This window comes from Pelodiscus sinensis, chromosome 27, assembly GCF_049634645.1.
Source record: "Pelodiscus sinensis isolate JC-2024 chromosome 27, ASM4963464v1, whole genome shotgun sequence".
NCBI classification, from domain to species: Eukaryota; Metazoa; Chordata; order Testudines; family Trionychidae; genus Pelodiscus; species Pelodiscus sinensis.
The window spans coordinates 16,698,276-16,713,208 of NC_134737.1; the positions used below are offsets into that span (position 1 = coordinate 16,698,276).

Here is a 14,933-nt window from a genome sequence, read left to right on the forward strand (position 1 = left end):
AAGAGTTCTTGTGCAAAAAATCTTCCACGAGAGTGTGTCCACACTGCCATGTGCTTTTGGACAAGAGCATCCATGGCAGCGTGGACGCTGTCTTGCTCAAGAAAGCTCTGATGGCCATTTTAACCATAGGGCTTCTAGTGCAAGAAATTCATGTTGCCTGTTTACAGTGCCTTCTTGTGGAAGAACTCTTGCGCAAGAGGGCTTATTCCTTGTGGGGAAAGGAATAACTCTTCTGGAAGAAGCCCTGTTTTACAACGCTAGACTGTAAATTTACTTGCGCAAGAACGCATGTGCAGTGTAGACAGCCGGCAAGTTTTTGCGCAAGAATAACTGTTCTTGCGCAAGAAGCTGCCAGTGTAGACACAGCCTCAGAGAATGGCTGAAGATCAGACTGAACAAACAAGCTTTTCAAACAAGTTATTAACAAAAAGCAGAAAACTGACAAGGGATGAATAAGCAAAGCTACCTCGTGGATGTCAGGAAGCACAGGGATAAGGTGCGAACTGTCAAAAGCCAAGCAGAGCTGGATCTTGCAAAAGAAATTAAAACTAATTATAAAAGATTCTTCAGTCAAATAAAAACAGCGACAAAAGAAGGGGGAATCTGGAGGAAAGATTGAAGATAATGTAGGAATAGCCCAAAACCTAAAGAAATACTTTGCCTCAGTTTTTAATAAGGTAAGTGGAGAACTTGAGGGAAGCAGCCCACTGACTATCGGGAACAAGGAGACAGAAGCACAAGAGGCTCCCAACTGGAGATGCGATTGCTTCTGGAGGAAGCGTTGCAAGTCAGGGGCGTCTTAACTTGAACCCGCATTTACGGTAGGCGTCGTTGTAAATGGCCGAGGATGTAAGTCGGGGGTTTCTGGCCCCTTCCACACTTACAAAAATGGGGGCCTCTCGTAGAAATTTCCTCGTGAGATGGAAGCCAAACTCGGACATTTTAACAGGACCAAACCAGGAGGTCAGGATAATCTCCATCCAAGAATATAAAAAGGAACTAACACATGAAAATGAAAGACCAGTAGCAAGGATTTTTAACAAATCCATAACTCAGAATTCATACCTAATGACTAGAGAAGTGGAACTAGTATTTGTCTTTAATATATATATATTAATTAACAGGGGTTGACAAATTCTGGAAAACCCTACTTGCCAGACAAAAAAGGGACCCTCCCCCACAAAAAGTGTTTTTTTATGGCATAAATTCCTAATAAGAATAAGAACAGTAATTACTAATAAGTTAATAAATATCACCCAGGTTATTAATAAAGATCTTATAAACCTCTACCTTTTCTCTCTGCTGCCATGTCTCCTCCCCTTGCTCCATCAGCTCCCCTGGTGCCTGCTGCCCCCTCAACTCCTCACCCTCCTCTGCTGTCCTGACTCCTGCCCTTCTCACTGCCCTCAGCCTTCCTGAAACCTGCCCCCCTCCACCAGCCCTTCTCTCCCCCCTGTGCCCACTCCTCCAAGAGCCCCACTCTAATCATGTGAGCTACCCCTCCTCATCCCCTCTCCTAACACCTCCCTCTACACACCTGCCCTGCCTCTCTCCTCTGGTGCTGGTCCCTCCCCTGCAGGTGTCTGCCCTTCTGCTTCACCCCCAGAATCCCCTGGCACCTGCACCCTCCTGGTGACTCCCCCTTCCCTCACTGCCCCTGCCCCCTTTTTCCCTGATGCCCACACCCTTTGCCCCTATTCCCCTCATGCCCCTGTGCCCTCACAGATGCCTTGCTCCATCCCCACCTTTCTCATGCCCACCCCTTCTTTTAAGCCTTCTCCCAGCACCTCCCCCTCCTGCCCCCAGTGTCCTTACCCTCTCCTCTCCCACTGACACCTCCCCTCCTGCCCTTTTCCTCATTGTCTGCACTTGGCTCCCTGGCATTTCTCTCTCCTGCACCCCTGTCTCTTGGGCTATGTCTAGACTGCAGGCTTCTTTCGAAAGAGCCTCTTTCGAAAGCATCTTTCGAAAGAGGCTCTTTCGAAAGCATCTTTCGAAAGAGCCTCTTTCGAAAGATCGCGTCTAGACTGCAGGCGGATCTTTCGAAAGAGCAATCCGCTTTTTCGAAAGAGAGCACCCAGCGAGTCTGGATGCTCTCTTTCGAGGAAGCCCTATTTACATTGAAGAACGCCTTCTTTCGAAAGAGGAACTTTCGAAAGAAGGCGTTCTTCCTCGTGAAACGAGGTTTACCGCCATCGAAAGAAAAGCCGCGTTCTTTCGAAATTATTTCGAAAGAACGCGGCTTGAGTCTGGACGCAGGGGAAGTTTTTTTTCCCGAAAAAACCCCTGAGTCTGGACACAGCCTTGGTGCCTTCCCCTTTCTTCTTATTCTTTTCCCGACCTCCTCCCCTCAGCACAAGCCCTTCCCCATATTTTTCCCTTCCCCTCCCCACAGCCCAGCCCAGCCCCTTCCCCTCCCTCAGGGCCAGCTCTAGGTTTTTTGCTGCCCCAAGCAAAACATCTTTTGCCCCCTCCCCTTTGTTGTTGCCTTTTACACGTTTGCACTTTTCAATGGGGTTTTTTTTTGTTGTTTTCTTTTTTGTCCCGGCATTTTAGCCCTATAAATAGCAAATAGCATTTTCATTTTTTTCCATAAAGGCAAAGGTGCTTCAAGTGAACTCCCCCTTTCACTTGCTGCTGGGTCACAGCAGCCTTTTCCCTGCCCTGTCCAGCCCCTCCCTATAGGCAAGCACGCTTCACTCCGACCCACAGGGGGAGCAGGGTGCAGGGACAGCACAGAGCCAGAGGGGTGCAGGGAACAGTGGGGGAGTACGGGGGTGGCGCGGGGAATGGGAGGCACAGAGCCAGAGGGATGCGGGGATTGGGGGGAGCAGGGTGCGGTGCAGGCACAGGGAATGGAATTTGGGGAGTGGGAGGGGCAGAGGGATCGGGGTCTAGGGGCAGTGCAGGGAATGGGCAGCACAGAGCTGGGGGGCAGAGATTGGGGGGAGCAGGGTGCAAGGGCAGCGCAGAGCCAAAGGGTCACAGGGAAGAGGGAGAGCAAGGGGTCCAGGGTGCAGGAGAGGCGTGTGGAACGGGCGGCGCGGAGACAAAGGGAGGCTGGGGCCGTGGTAGGACTGGAGCCGGCGGGGCGAGCCCTGGCTGTGCCGCACGCCGCAGCCAGCTCCCAGGGACTTGTGGCCAGAGCTAAGCCCTTTAAAATCAGCGGGGCCAGGTCACACCAGAGCCCTGGTGTCCTGCCCTGCCTCCTTGCACCGGAGCTGCACGCAGGCAGCCTGGTGGGAAGAATCTCCACACTTCCCCGTTCCCAGCGGCGCTCTGCTCCTCCGCCAGCCAGCGGATCAGATGTAGTGCGGGCTTCCGCCAGCTCTTCACAACGGCCCACTGGGCCAGTCTGCCCATGCACTCACCAGCTGGTAAAATCTACTCGCCGTGGGCGAGTGCATTTGTCCAGCCCTGTTAATTAATTTATACACTTATATACATACCCCCCACACATTTAAGAAAAAGAGAGGGGTGAGTAATCCAGGAAACTACAACCAAGTAATTTGACCTCAGTTGTATGCAAGATTTTAGAACAAACTCTGTAAGAGAGTAATTAAAGACCGGGGTAAATGTTAATTGGGAGAAATACAACATGGTTTTACAAAAGGAAGATTGTAAAGATTCCCCTCATGTCCCTGTGCCCTCACAGATGCCTTGCTCTCTTTTTTTTGAGATAAGACTTTCTAGACAAAGAAAAGTAAGTATATCTAACCTAACTGGATTTTAGTAAAGCCTTAGATACAGTTGCATATGGGTAATTATTAGGTAAACTGGAGAATTAAAAGAACAGAAAGGTGGGTAAAACTGGATAAAGGGGAAACTACAACAAATCACACTGAAAAGTGAACTATCAGGCTAAAGAGAGAGAATACAAACGGAGCTCCTCAAGGATTGGTCTTGGAATAAGGAGGCTAAGAGGCAGGTAACTGAGTAATCATGGAGTCGATACAATTTGCATTGACTACACAATTAGCCGATAAGGGAAGGTGCTCAGAAGGAGCTACCCCCGCTGCAGCTTTGCAGTTTAAATATAGTAAGAGCCAGACACGCAGGCAACCTGGCTCCTACTACATTTAAACTGCAGAGACGCAGTGGGGGTAGCTCCTAGACACAGTGTGAGCTGGGACTGAGCTGGGTTTGCTCTGTCCCAGCTCACACCAGGTCCAGCAGCCTCTGTTCGCAAGGGGTCCCAGCGGGAAGCATGGACCCGCTGTGGACAGGGGCTGCTTTGCTGCAGCAGCATGGGGGGAGGCACCACAGTTCCCCCGCAGTGCTGGCTCCTGCTTTCCCCTGCCCCTGCTGCCTCTGATAATCAACTACTCTTTTATATCCCTATCTTGGAACCAATCTTATTTATCATTTTCATTGATTAAATGGCACAAAGTAGGAATGTACTAATAAAATCTGCCGATGACAGAAGTTTTGCCTATACAGAGGACAGGAATATTATACGCGATTTGGACCACCTTGAAAGCGGAAAGAATAGAAATAGGATGATATTTAATAGTAGAGGTGCAAGATCATGCCTTTAGGGACTAACACAAGGGGGTTTGCTACCAGCTGGTGACCTCAGTCAGTTGCAAGGGACAAGCAGGAGAAAGAGCTGGGTGGAGTGGATCACAGGATGTCCATGAGCCACCAGTGAGATGCAAGCATGATAAAGGCTAATATAATCCTAGGATGCATCAGGTGACATATTTCCAGTAGAGATAGGGATGCATCAGTACCATGATACAAGGCACTGGGGGGATCCTCATCTGGATCACTATGTAATTCTGGCCTCCTACGTATAAGAAAGATGAACTCAGACTGCACGACATGCAGAGAAGGTTCTACGAGGATAACCAGAGAAAAAGGAAACCTTCCTTATGCGAGAAGACTTAAGGAGCTTGGCTTAAATAGCATAATGAAATGAAGACAGAGAGAAGACATAATTGCCATCAGACACACAAACACCAGAGAGGGAGAGGGGGTAAGGGCCAACGATGGTACAAAGGGATATACCCTGCCCGTCAACAAGTCTAGGCTTGAAACACAACAAAGGATTCTGACTATCAGATGAATAAAGGTCTGGATCAGGCTTCCAAGTAGTAGTGAGGACAAAACCTAACCTCTTTCAAGACTGAGCTTGATACATTTGTGGAGAGGGTGGTACGATGAGGTACCTACAATGGCATATCAACCATCTGCAACTGTTATTAACAAACATCTACAATGGCCAGAGATGGACACTAGACGGGGGAGGCTAAGCTGTTACAAAGTGTTCTTTTCTGGGCACTGGCTGGTGGAGCTCACCTACATGCTCAGGGTCTACTCTATTGCCATATTTGGGGTCAAGGAGGAATCCCCCTCATTCCAGGTCAAACAAAGTACCCTGGGATTTTTCCCCTTTCTCTGTAGTGTGGGACATAGGTCACTTGCTGATTTGAACTACAGTAAGCAGCGGATTCTCTCTAACAACATTTTTAAAATCAAGATTTGAGGACTTTGGTACCTCAGCCAGAGGTGAGGGTCTGTGGCCTGTGATGTGCAGGAAGTCAGACTAGATGATCACAATGATCCCTTATGGCCTTAAAGCCTATGAGCAAAGGGAGAAAGGGGGAAGAATTCAGACTACATCCAGAGGACACTGACAAGCACAACTCCCAAATGCAGCTGGATTAAGAAGCATTCAATTAATTTATATCACCATTTTATTAGTGATGCCTAAAGAATAGCAATACAAATGACAGGGTGTTTTTAATTTGTTCTGAAGTTAATATAAACGAGCTCCATAAGTGTTGTCATGCTGGGGTACAGCATCATCCCTGGACATGAAAAAAAAAGGAGATGAAAGCTGAATCCACAATCACTATCCCATCAACACTCAGCAGTGGCCCACGCATAACCTGGCACCCAATAAATACATCCCACTGTACAGATTTCCGGTTTCACTCCAGCTGTTAACACAGCTGATCACTGACTGCCAAATCCAGGGCAGTGTTGGATATTTCTGTTTGGCATAGAACAGAAATCATGCCCATCGCTGTTGTATCTTAGCCTCTTTCCTTGATTGTAACTAATTTGGTTCCGGTTTGTAGTATTACAAACCAATGTTCCAATGAAAGCTACTTTGCTGTAGAGAGGAGGTTACACCTGTCACCTTCAGAACATGCAGCTGAGAGCATTCAGAGCCTGCCTGAGATAGCCACGCCAAGAGCATTATGAGCTAACCAATGTGGGGTGAAAGAGACTACCAATGTGTGGGGACTACAAGCCCTTAACCAGGACTTCATGGTCCAGCAACATCCGTGGTCTGGCATGGACCACAGAGCCCAGGAACATGGAGGTCTGGCGGCGGGGCAGGAGCACCGTAGGGGACACTGGCAACCCACGTGGCCAGGGAACTCCAACCCCAGAGGCAGCCAGGGAACTCTGGCCCCAGCCCCAGATGCAGAGCTCTGGCTCTGGAGCTGTTCTGGCTCCAGCAGCAGCCAGGAGGCTCGGGCCCTGGTAGCAGAGCCAGATGGCTGCGAAGCTCCTGCCGTGATGTTCCAGCCTTGGCAGCAGCAGTGCCGGTGACATCTAGAGAGCCCTGGGGGGCTGGGGCAGCAGTGGGGACCAGCTGGAGGCCTAGCCAGGTGGCAGCACAGGCCATGACGGGAGGGATCTTCCCTGGTCCAACAAACCCTCTCGTTTGGGACCAGTCAAGTCCTGAGGGAGCCAGACCAGCACGGTCCAACTTGTACCATGATTTGCTTAAGCAGTATTTTGCTCCCATTGATTTGCACAATGGCTCCTGCTACCTTTACCTGAATTTCATCACATTTGATGAGCTTTTCCACCTCTTCCTGATTTAAGAGGATGAACTCTTCATGCTGAACCACCTCTGAGAAGTGTTTCTGGCTGAAGACCTCTGCTGCCTGCATTAGATCAATGCAGTTGTGTGTCTCAGCAAAATCTCGGATGCCCAAACAGTTTGATGGATCCAGCTGGCTTTCCAAGAACTCACAACAAGCCTGCTTCACACCTATGAACATGAAATCAGTAAGTAACCTCACATACATCTGCTACCCAATCACTGCTTTGGAAAGTACTCTAGAAAACCAAGCTCTAGTCTATAGCAAATGCCAACCCCAAAGCCTTTCTTAAAGGTAGGCGCATGCAAAGAGGCGTAAAGGCAAATGTTTCTTCAGGGGTGAGGAAAAAGGCAGTATTTTAGGACACTGACTATTTATGTTAAAAATAATTGGCAGATACAGAAGACTGAAAAGGGAGCCTCACGCAGCTCAGGAATTGTTTAGTTTGGAAAAGAGAAGACTGAGCGGGGGGACATGAGAGCCGTTTTCAGGTATCTAAAAGGGTGTCACAAGGAGGAGGGAGAAAACTTGTTTTTCCTGGCCTCTGAGGATAGGACAAGAAGCAACGGGCTTAAACTGCAGCAAGGGAGGTTTAGATTGGACATTAGGAAAAACTTCCTAACTGTCAAGATGGTCAAACACTGGAATAAATTGCCCAGGGAGGTTGTGGAATCCCCATTTCTGGAGATATTTAAGAGTAGGTTAGATAAATGTCTATCAGGGATGGTCTAGTCAGTACTCGGTCCTGCCATGAGGGCAGGGGACTGGACTCGATGACCTCTTGAGGTCCCTTCCAGTCCTAGTATTCTATGATTCTATGAATTTGTATGGCCTGAGAGTTGGAGATGCCCCAGGACAATTATTTGTTTTATCACTACATCTCCGCAAAAGCACATGGGGCAGCACATTTGACAAACAGCTGTTATGTAGTTCTAAGACAAGAAGGCTACGTCTAGACTGCCCCCTCTTGTGCAAGAGAATATGCAAATGAGGCAAAGCAGTGAATATTGCCATGCCTCGTTTGCATATTAATGAGCCGCCATTTTGCATAAGGGGCTTTTGCACATAAAGGAGCCGTCTACACAGCTCCTTTTTGCAGAATACCCCAGAAAAAAAAGTGGCAGAACAGCTCTTGCGCAAGAGGGGGGTTTTGTGCAAAAAGGAGCTGTGCATATGGTTCCTTTTTGCGCAAAAGCCCCTTGCACAAAAATGGTGGCTCATTAAGAATGCAAATGAGGTGTGGCAGTATTCATCACTTGCCTCATTTGCATATTCTCTTGCGTAAGAGGGGGGCGGTCTAGATGTAGCCAAAGACTTGGTTCTGAAAACAGCCCAGTAGCCTCTTCTGCCTTCTGCAATCTGAACAGCATCAACTGTGCAATCGAAATGGCGAATTGGTTTGCAATTACCTTTCAGCTGAAGCAAACATGCTGCTGGGAGCAATTCCTGAACATTTTCTACTGTCACATGAACAGTTTCTGTATACACAAAGTCCAGCAGGATTTCCATAGTAGAGGCTGTTAACCCTTGGATGTCCACATACGGTTTATCTTTCTCTGAAAGCTACAAATTAAAAGCAAGGGATATAATGGTTAATTTTTCAGAGGCCAGACCAAAAACCCCGTTTTCCTCATTTACCGTATATACTCGAGTATAAGCCGACCCGAATATAAGCCGAGGCACCTAATTTTACCAGAAAGAACTGGGAAAATATATTGACTGGAGTATAAGCCTAGGGTAGGAAATGAGGCAGCTACTGGTAAATGTAAAAAATGAAGATAGATACCAATAAAATTACATGAATATTTATTTCAAAGAAAATAACCTAGCTCTGTAAGTGGAAAAGGGGGTCAACAAAAACAATATGGTATCAAAAATACCGTAACTTTAAAAGTACAACAACCTTAGCTCAATCAGCAACCAAGCTCAATCAGCTCCCCATAGCTCTTTTCCTCAGGTGTCCCGGCTTCCTAGCTGTTTTCGTGTTTTTAGCTGAGGGAAACTTGCAGATGGCAACTCCCTCTCCACATATACCATTCCCCCGACACAGAGGATAAAATATTTCCACAATCCCTGGGCAGATCCTGCTTTCCATAAGGATTTTATCCTTTCCATTCAGGCCTCTTACCTTATCTCTTCTCTTCAGCCTGCGCCGAGCCGCGCTTCTGCCTCCGGACCCGCCCCCTGCCCACAGCACAGTGACAAGCCAATCACTGGCAGTCACTGTGCAGCCAACAAGCCTATGTATGTGCGCTGTTCATCGCACATACATAGAGCTTTCAGACCTCAGAAATTGACACGAGATACTTTGATGATGAATTTACAGCGCAGTCCATAACAATAACACCTCCTGACAGATACAACAACCTGGATGCCTTAGAACCTGACCAGCGTACTCACTTTCCTCAGTTCTCGAGACGCTGACTCGAGTATAAGCCGAGGGGGCCATTTTTCAGCACAAAAAATGTGCTGAAAAACTCGGCTTATACTCGAGTATATACGGTAAATCATTACTCTGGGGTGGGGTTGGAGGGGGGGTCAGTATGCAGGCTTCCCTATGGAGAGAGGCCAACCCCAGCCCGTTCACCACATCAGCTTGGGGCCAGGTGAGAAGTGCCTCTCCGTGGCCACTGCAGCTCCAGCAGTCAGTCGGGGGAAGGGTGCACGTACCCTGGCTGGGGTAGGTCAAGGTTTGTCGGCATTATTTAAAAAGTGAAAGTTAAATCCTAGTGAGGAAAACAGAAAGGAGCATAAACTTTGTCAAATGAAATGTAAAAATATCCTTAGGAAGGCCAAAAAGGAATTTGAAGAACAGCTAGCCAAAAACTCAAAAAGTAATAGCAAAACTGTTTTTAAGTATCAGAAGCAGGACGGCTGCTAAACAACCAGTGGGCCATTGGATAATCAAGATGCTGAAGGAGCACTCAAGGATGGTAAGATCATTGCAGAGAAACTAAACGAATTCTTTGCTGAGAATGTTGGGGAGATTCCCAAACTGAGTCATTCTTTTTGGGTGACAAATCTGAAGAACTGTCCCAGTTTGGAACAAATTGATAAACTAAACAACAAGTCACTGGGACCAGATGGCATTCACCCAAGAGTTCTGAAAGAACTCAAATGTAGAAACTGCAGAACTATTAACTGTGGTTTGTAACCCATCCTTTAAAACATCTACGCTGGCAGCTTCTTGCACAAGAACAGTTTTGCAGAAGAGTTCTTACATAAAAAGTCTTCCACAAGAGTGCGTCTACACTGGCATGTGCTTTTGCACAAGAGCGTCTTTGACAGTGCGGACGCTCTCTTGCGCAAGAAAGCTCTGATGGCCATTTTAGCCATAGGGGTTTCTTGCGCAAGAAATTCATGTTGCCTGCCTACACTGCTCTCTTGCGCAAGAGGGCTTATTCCTCGTGGGGAGAGGAATAACTCTTCCGGAAGAAGACCTGTTTTCTGACACTGTACTGTAAATTTACTTGCACAAGAATGTACGTGCAGTGTAGACACCCAGCAAGTTTTTGCGCAAGAACAACTGTTCTTGCACAAGAAGCCGCCAGTGCAGATGTAGCCCTTCTGTACCAAATGACTAGAAGATAGCCAATATGATGCCAATCTTTAAAAAGGGCTGTAAAGGTGATCATGGCAATTACAGATTAGTAAGTCTAACATCAGTGCCAAGCAAATTAGTTGAAACGATAATAATTAATAGAATTGTCAGACATGTAGAAGAACATAATTTGTTGGAGAAAAATCATCATGGTTTCTGTAATGGGAAATCATGACTTACTAATCTACTAGTTTTTTGAGAGCATCAACAAGCATGTGGCCAAAGGGGAGCTAGTATATTTAGATTTTCAGAAAGCCTTTGACAAGGTCCCTCACCAAAGGCTCTTAAGTAAGCTGTCATGGAATAAGAGGGAAGGTCTTCTCATGGATTGATAATGGGCTAAAAACATGAAACGTGGTAGGAATAAATAGTCAGTTTTCAGAATGGAAAGAAGAAATTAGTGGTATCCCACAGGTTGTCCCACAGTGACTTAAAGCAAGGTAAGGATTTGGTAGTGCCAGGAAAATGGGATGTGCCTGGCACGGTTCTCATAAAATGGAAAGGATCTGTGATCTGTTATATAATGACCACAGGGGATATGGGATGGAAAGCAGAGACAGTTATACTGTATAATGACCACAGGGAGGCAGCAAGGGGTCAGAGATGGAGACTAGGACAGCTATAACCCCAAAGGGGCAGCAGGGATGCAGAAAGGAACAGATATCTCTGACATATTTGAGAGTGTCTGTCTGTCCCCCTGGCTGAGTCTCCTGCAACAGCTATGGAGTGGCACTTCTCATTTCGCCCCAAGCTGCTGCAGTGACAGAGCTGAGATAGTCCTGTCTCCCCGGAGCAGCCTGCATACTGAATACCAGCCTCACCCCAGAACAATGAGTTAAATGAAGCATGTACATTTTCATTTTATTTTCCAAAAAACAAAAACTGAGTAAGGACTTGAGCAGGTAATTCTTCTAGTTGCTAAATAAGAAAGAAATGGTGTGTGTGCCCAATAAGTCAGACAAGCAGATCTGTTCTTTTGTTAAGATCTGGGGAGAAATGGCATCTCCACAAAGGGCTACTAGTATTGTACAGAGTCCTAGGCTATGTCTAGACTGCAGGCTTCTTTCGGAAGAACCTTTTTTCGGAAGAGATCTTCTGAAACAGAGCGTCCAAACTGCCAATGCGCATCGAAAAAGCCATCTCCTTTTCCAAAAGAGCTTCCACACTGAATGGACACTCTCTCGCATATTAGCTGTGATTACTACGAGCGGAGCGTCCACCAGGGCACCTGTGCTTTTCCTTCTTCTTTCGAAAGAACTCCCTCTTCCCTGTCCACACATGCCTTTTGCCAAGAGAGCTCTTTCAGAAAAGGCTTTTTTCTCGTAGAAAGAGAATTACCAACGCCAGAAAAACCCCTCTGTTCTTTCGATTTACTTACTTTCGGAAGAACACAATTGTGGTGTGGACATACTCCCAGTTTGCTTCAGCCTGCTCTCTCCGTACCAACTAGGAAGCTACTAGGAAAAGAAAATTCTCTTCTTTGGCTGTGTCTAGACTACATCCCACTTTCAACAGAGGGATGTAAATTAGACACTCAAAATTGCAAATGAAGCGGGGATTTAAATATCCCGCGCTTCATTTTCGTAATCGCTTATGGCACTCTTTTGAACAAGTGCCATTTTGAAAGTAAATACAGGACTATGTAGCACTTTAAAGACTAACAAGATGGTTTATTAGATGATGAGCTTTCGTGGGCCAGACCCACTTCCTCAGATCAAATAGTGGAAGAAAATAGTCACAACCATATATACCAAAGGATACAATTAAAAAAAATGAACAAATATGAAAAGGACAAATCACATTTCAGAACAGAAGGGGGATGCGGGGGGGGGGGGGGAGGAAGAAGGTAAATGCCTGTGAGCTTCCCCAATTATCACCTCTAATACCATTAACTCACAGACATCTACCCTTCCCCACCTCTAATATCATTAACTCACAGGCATTTACCTTCCTTCCCCCCCCCCCCCCCCCGCATCCTCCTTCTGTTCTGTAATGTGATTTGTCCTTTTCATATGTGTTCATTTTTTTTAATTGTATCCTTTGGAATATATAGTTGTGACTATTTTCTTCCACTATTTGATCTGAGGAAGTGGGTCTGGCCCACGAAAGCTCATCATCTAATAAACCATCTTGTTAGTCTTTAAAGTGCTACATAGTCCTGTATTTTGTTTCAGCTACACCAGACTAACATGGCTACATTTCTATCACGATTTTGAAAGTAAAACCGCAGTCTATACCAAGGAGTACAGGATCTTTCGAAAAAGCCTGCCGTTTTTGAAAGAACTGCAACTAGACTGTTTTACTTTCGAACAAGCGCCATTTCGGAAGAGTGCCATGACACAATTATGCAAATGAAGCACAGGATATTTAAATCCCTGCTTCATTTGCAATTTCACAGTGTCTAATTAACATCCTTCTGTCGAAAGAGGGATGTAGTAGACACAGCCTTTGTGTAAGAAGAGGCATTAGAAATGTAACTTTTACAACCCCAGTTCCATGATCCATAGAATCATAGAGCTGGAAGAGACCTCAGTAGGTCATCAAGTCCAGCGCCCCGCCCAAGGCAGGACCAACCCCTTTCTGCCTCCCCTCATTTTTTTCTATTTACCACTGCATTAAGTTTGAAGCAAAGCACAGAAAACGACTGCTAGTTAACAATCTGAACCAAACAGTGAATTGCAGCACAGCCAAACATTATCTCCTTTCAACATTTTGCAAAAGGATGTGCAATTAGTGTAAATCACTAGCAAGTAGTCAGAAGAAGAGCCTGGTTCATGGACAGGGCACTAGCCCTGGAGCTCAATGCTCTGTTCTATTCCTGGTTCTGCCACGGACCAGCTGGACAACTTTGAGCCAAGTCCACTCTCCCCTCCCCACATTTCTCAGTCTTCACTGTGACAGGCTGCAAGCTATTAAGGGCTAGAATGGCCTCTGGTGGTTAGCGATGTAAAAGTTCAACAGTTACAATTATATATTTTAACCCATTGACTTTTTAAATAGCTATTTACTGCCAGTAGGGATGTACTCAGGACAAGGGGGTCTAAGCACTCCTGTAGTATTGAACTGGCAGACAAAGGCTTGTTGGATGCCACCAGGAGCATAGGGGATGCTCTACCAGCCAGGTGTGAAAGGAATGCACAGAATAAAAGCACTTTCCCCTCACTCCCGTCCAGGGAACAGGATGAAAAGCAAGCCATGTCCCATAGGGTTGCCAGATTGTTTCAACAAAAATACCAGACACACTTGACATTCCATCACAATCTACATTACACCTGATTTAGAAAATACCAGATATTTCTATTTTCTCAATTTGTTTCCCGAACAGAAAGCTCAAATACTGGACTCTCCGGTTCAAAACCGGACACCTGGCAACCCTAGTCCCAGAGCGCATGGCAGCTGCTACCCCCCATGTGCCCGAAATGCGCCCTTGCCCAATACCATGTCAATGTGGCTGAGATGAGCCCCCTCCAGGACCGCACAAGAGTGTTCTACTGGATGTACAAGTGGCTCTCGAGAGCCTACCTCGCTGGTGAACATGGCACAGAAGTAGTCGCTGCAGGCTGCCAGCACAATGCGGTGTGCGGCAAAGTCTTTCTGTTCAACACGCAGCGTCACGTCACAGAGCGTACTGCTCCTCCGCAGGGCGTTCATGGCGTTCAGGATGGACTTGGCGTGCGAGTTGGTCATGATGTCCTTGGGGGCCATGGCGGCCCTGTTCTCCCAGCACGGGATGGGGCAGGGGGACAGTCTCTGATCCCAGGCCCTGCTCCTCCAGAAGCGTGGGGGGGGGGGGGGAGGGTGTCACTGTGGCCACGGGCCCCGCTCCCCCGGCACGGGGGGGGGGGGGGGTCACTGAGGCCCCGGGCCCCGCTCCCCCGGCACGGGGGGGGTCACTGAGGCCCCGGGCCCCGCTCCCCCGGCACGGGGGGGGGGTCACTGAGGCCCCGCTCCCCCGGCACGGGGGGGTCACTGAGGCCCCGCTCCCCCGGCACGGGGGGGTCACTGAGGCCCCGGGCCCCGCTCCCCCGGCACGGGGGGGTCACTGAGGCCCCGCTCCCCCGGCACGGGGGGGGTCACTGAGGCCCCGGGCCCCGCTCCCCCGGCACGGGGGGGTCACTGAGGCCCCGCTCCCCCGGCACGGGGGGGTCACTGAGGCCCCGCTCCCCCGGCACGGGGGGGGGTCACTGAGGCCCCGCTCCCCCGGCACGGGGGGGGTCACTGAGGCCCCTGGCCCCGCTCGGGGGGGGGGGTCACCGCGGGTGGCGGGACACGGGCCGGGATCTGGTGGCAGGTGAGCGAGGCCCCGAGACCAGGGAAGGGGCGGGGCTAGAACGCACCACGTGGGCAGCTGCCAGCTCTGCGCACGCGCCCAGCCGTGGGGAGGCCTAGGGCTCAAAGGGCGCAGGAAAAGCACTTTTAACTCACGCATCCAATCACATCGGCCGGGGGGTACCAGCGACCAATCGCGGGGAAGGTCATCACAGCAG

General features: G+C 48.3%; 1 protein-coding gene across 2 annotated transcripts in view; it reads right to left on the reverse strand.

Moving 5' to 3' along the window:
- The window catches only part of KLHL12 (kelch like family member 12), a 41,222-nt gene extending 26,432 nt beyond the window's left edge, over positions 1-14,790 (reverse strand). Inside the window, exons 1-4 of one of the 2 annotated variants that reach the window (XM_006135730.2) lie at positions 13,969-14,790; positions 8,255-8,408; positions 6,798-7,015; positions 467-529 (exon numbers count right to left, since the gene is read on the reverse strand). In XM_006135730.2, the coding sequence (XP_006135792.2) occupies positions 467-529; positions 6,798-7,015; positions 8,255-8,408; positions 13,969-14,151 (618 nt within the window). In that variant the 5' untranslated portion in view covers positions 14,152-14,790. The remainder of the gene's footprint in view (positions 1-466; positions 530-6,797; positions 7,016-8,254; positions 8,409-13,968) is intronic. The other variant, XM_006135731.2, reaches the window with a different exon arrangement.
- Positions 14,791-14,933: the final 143 nt, after the last annotated feature.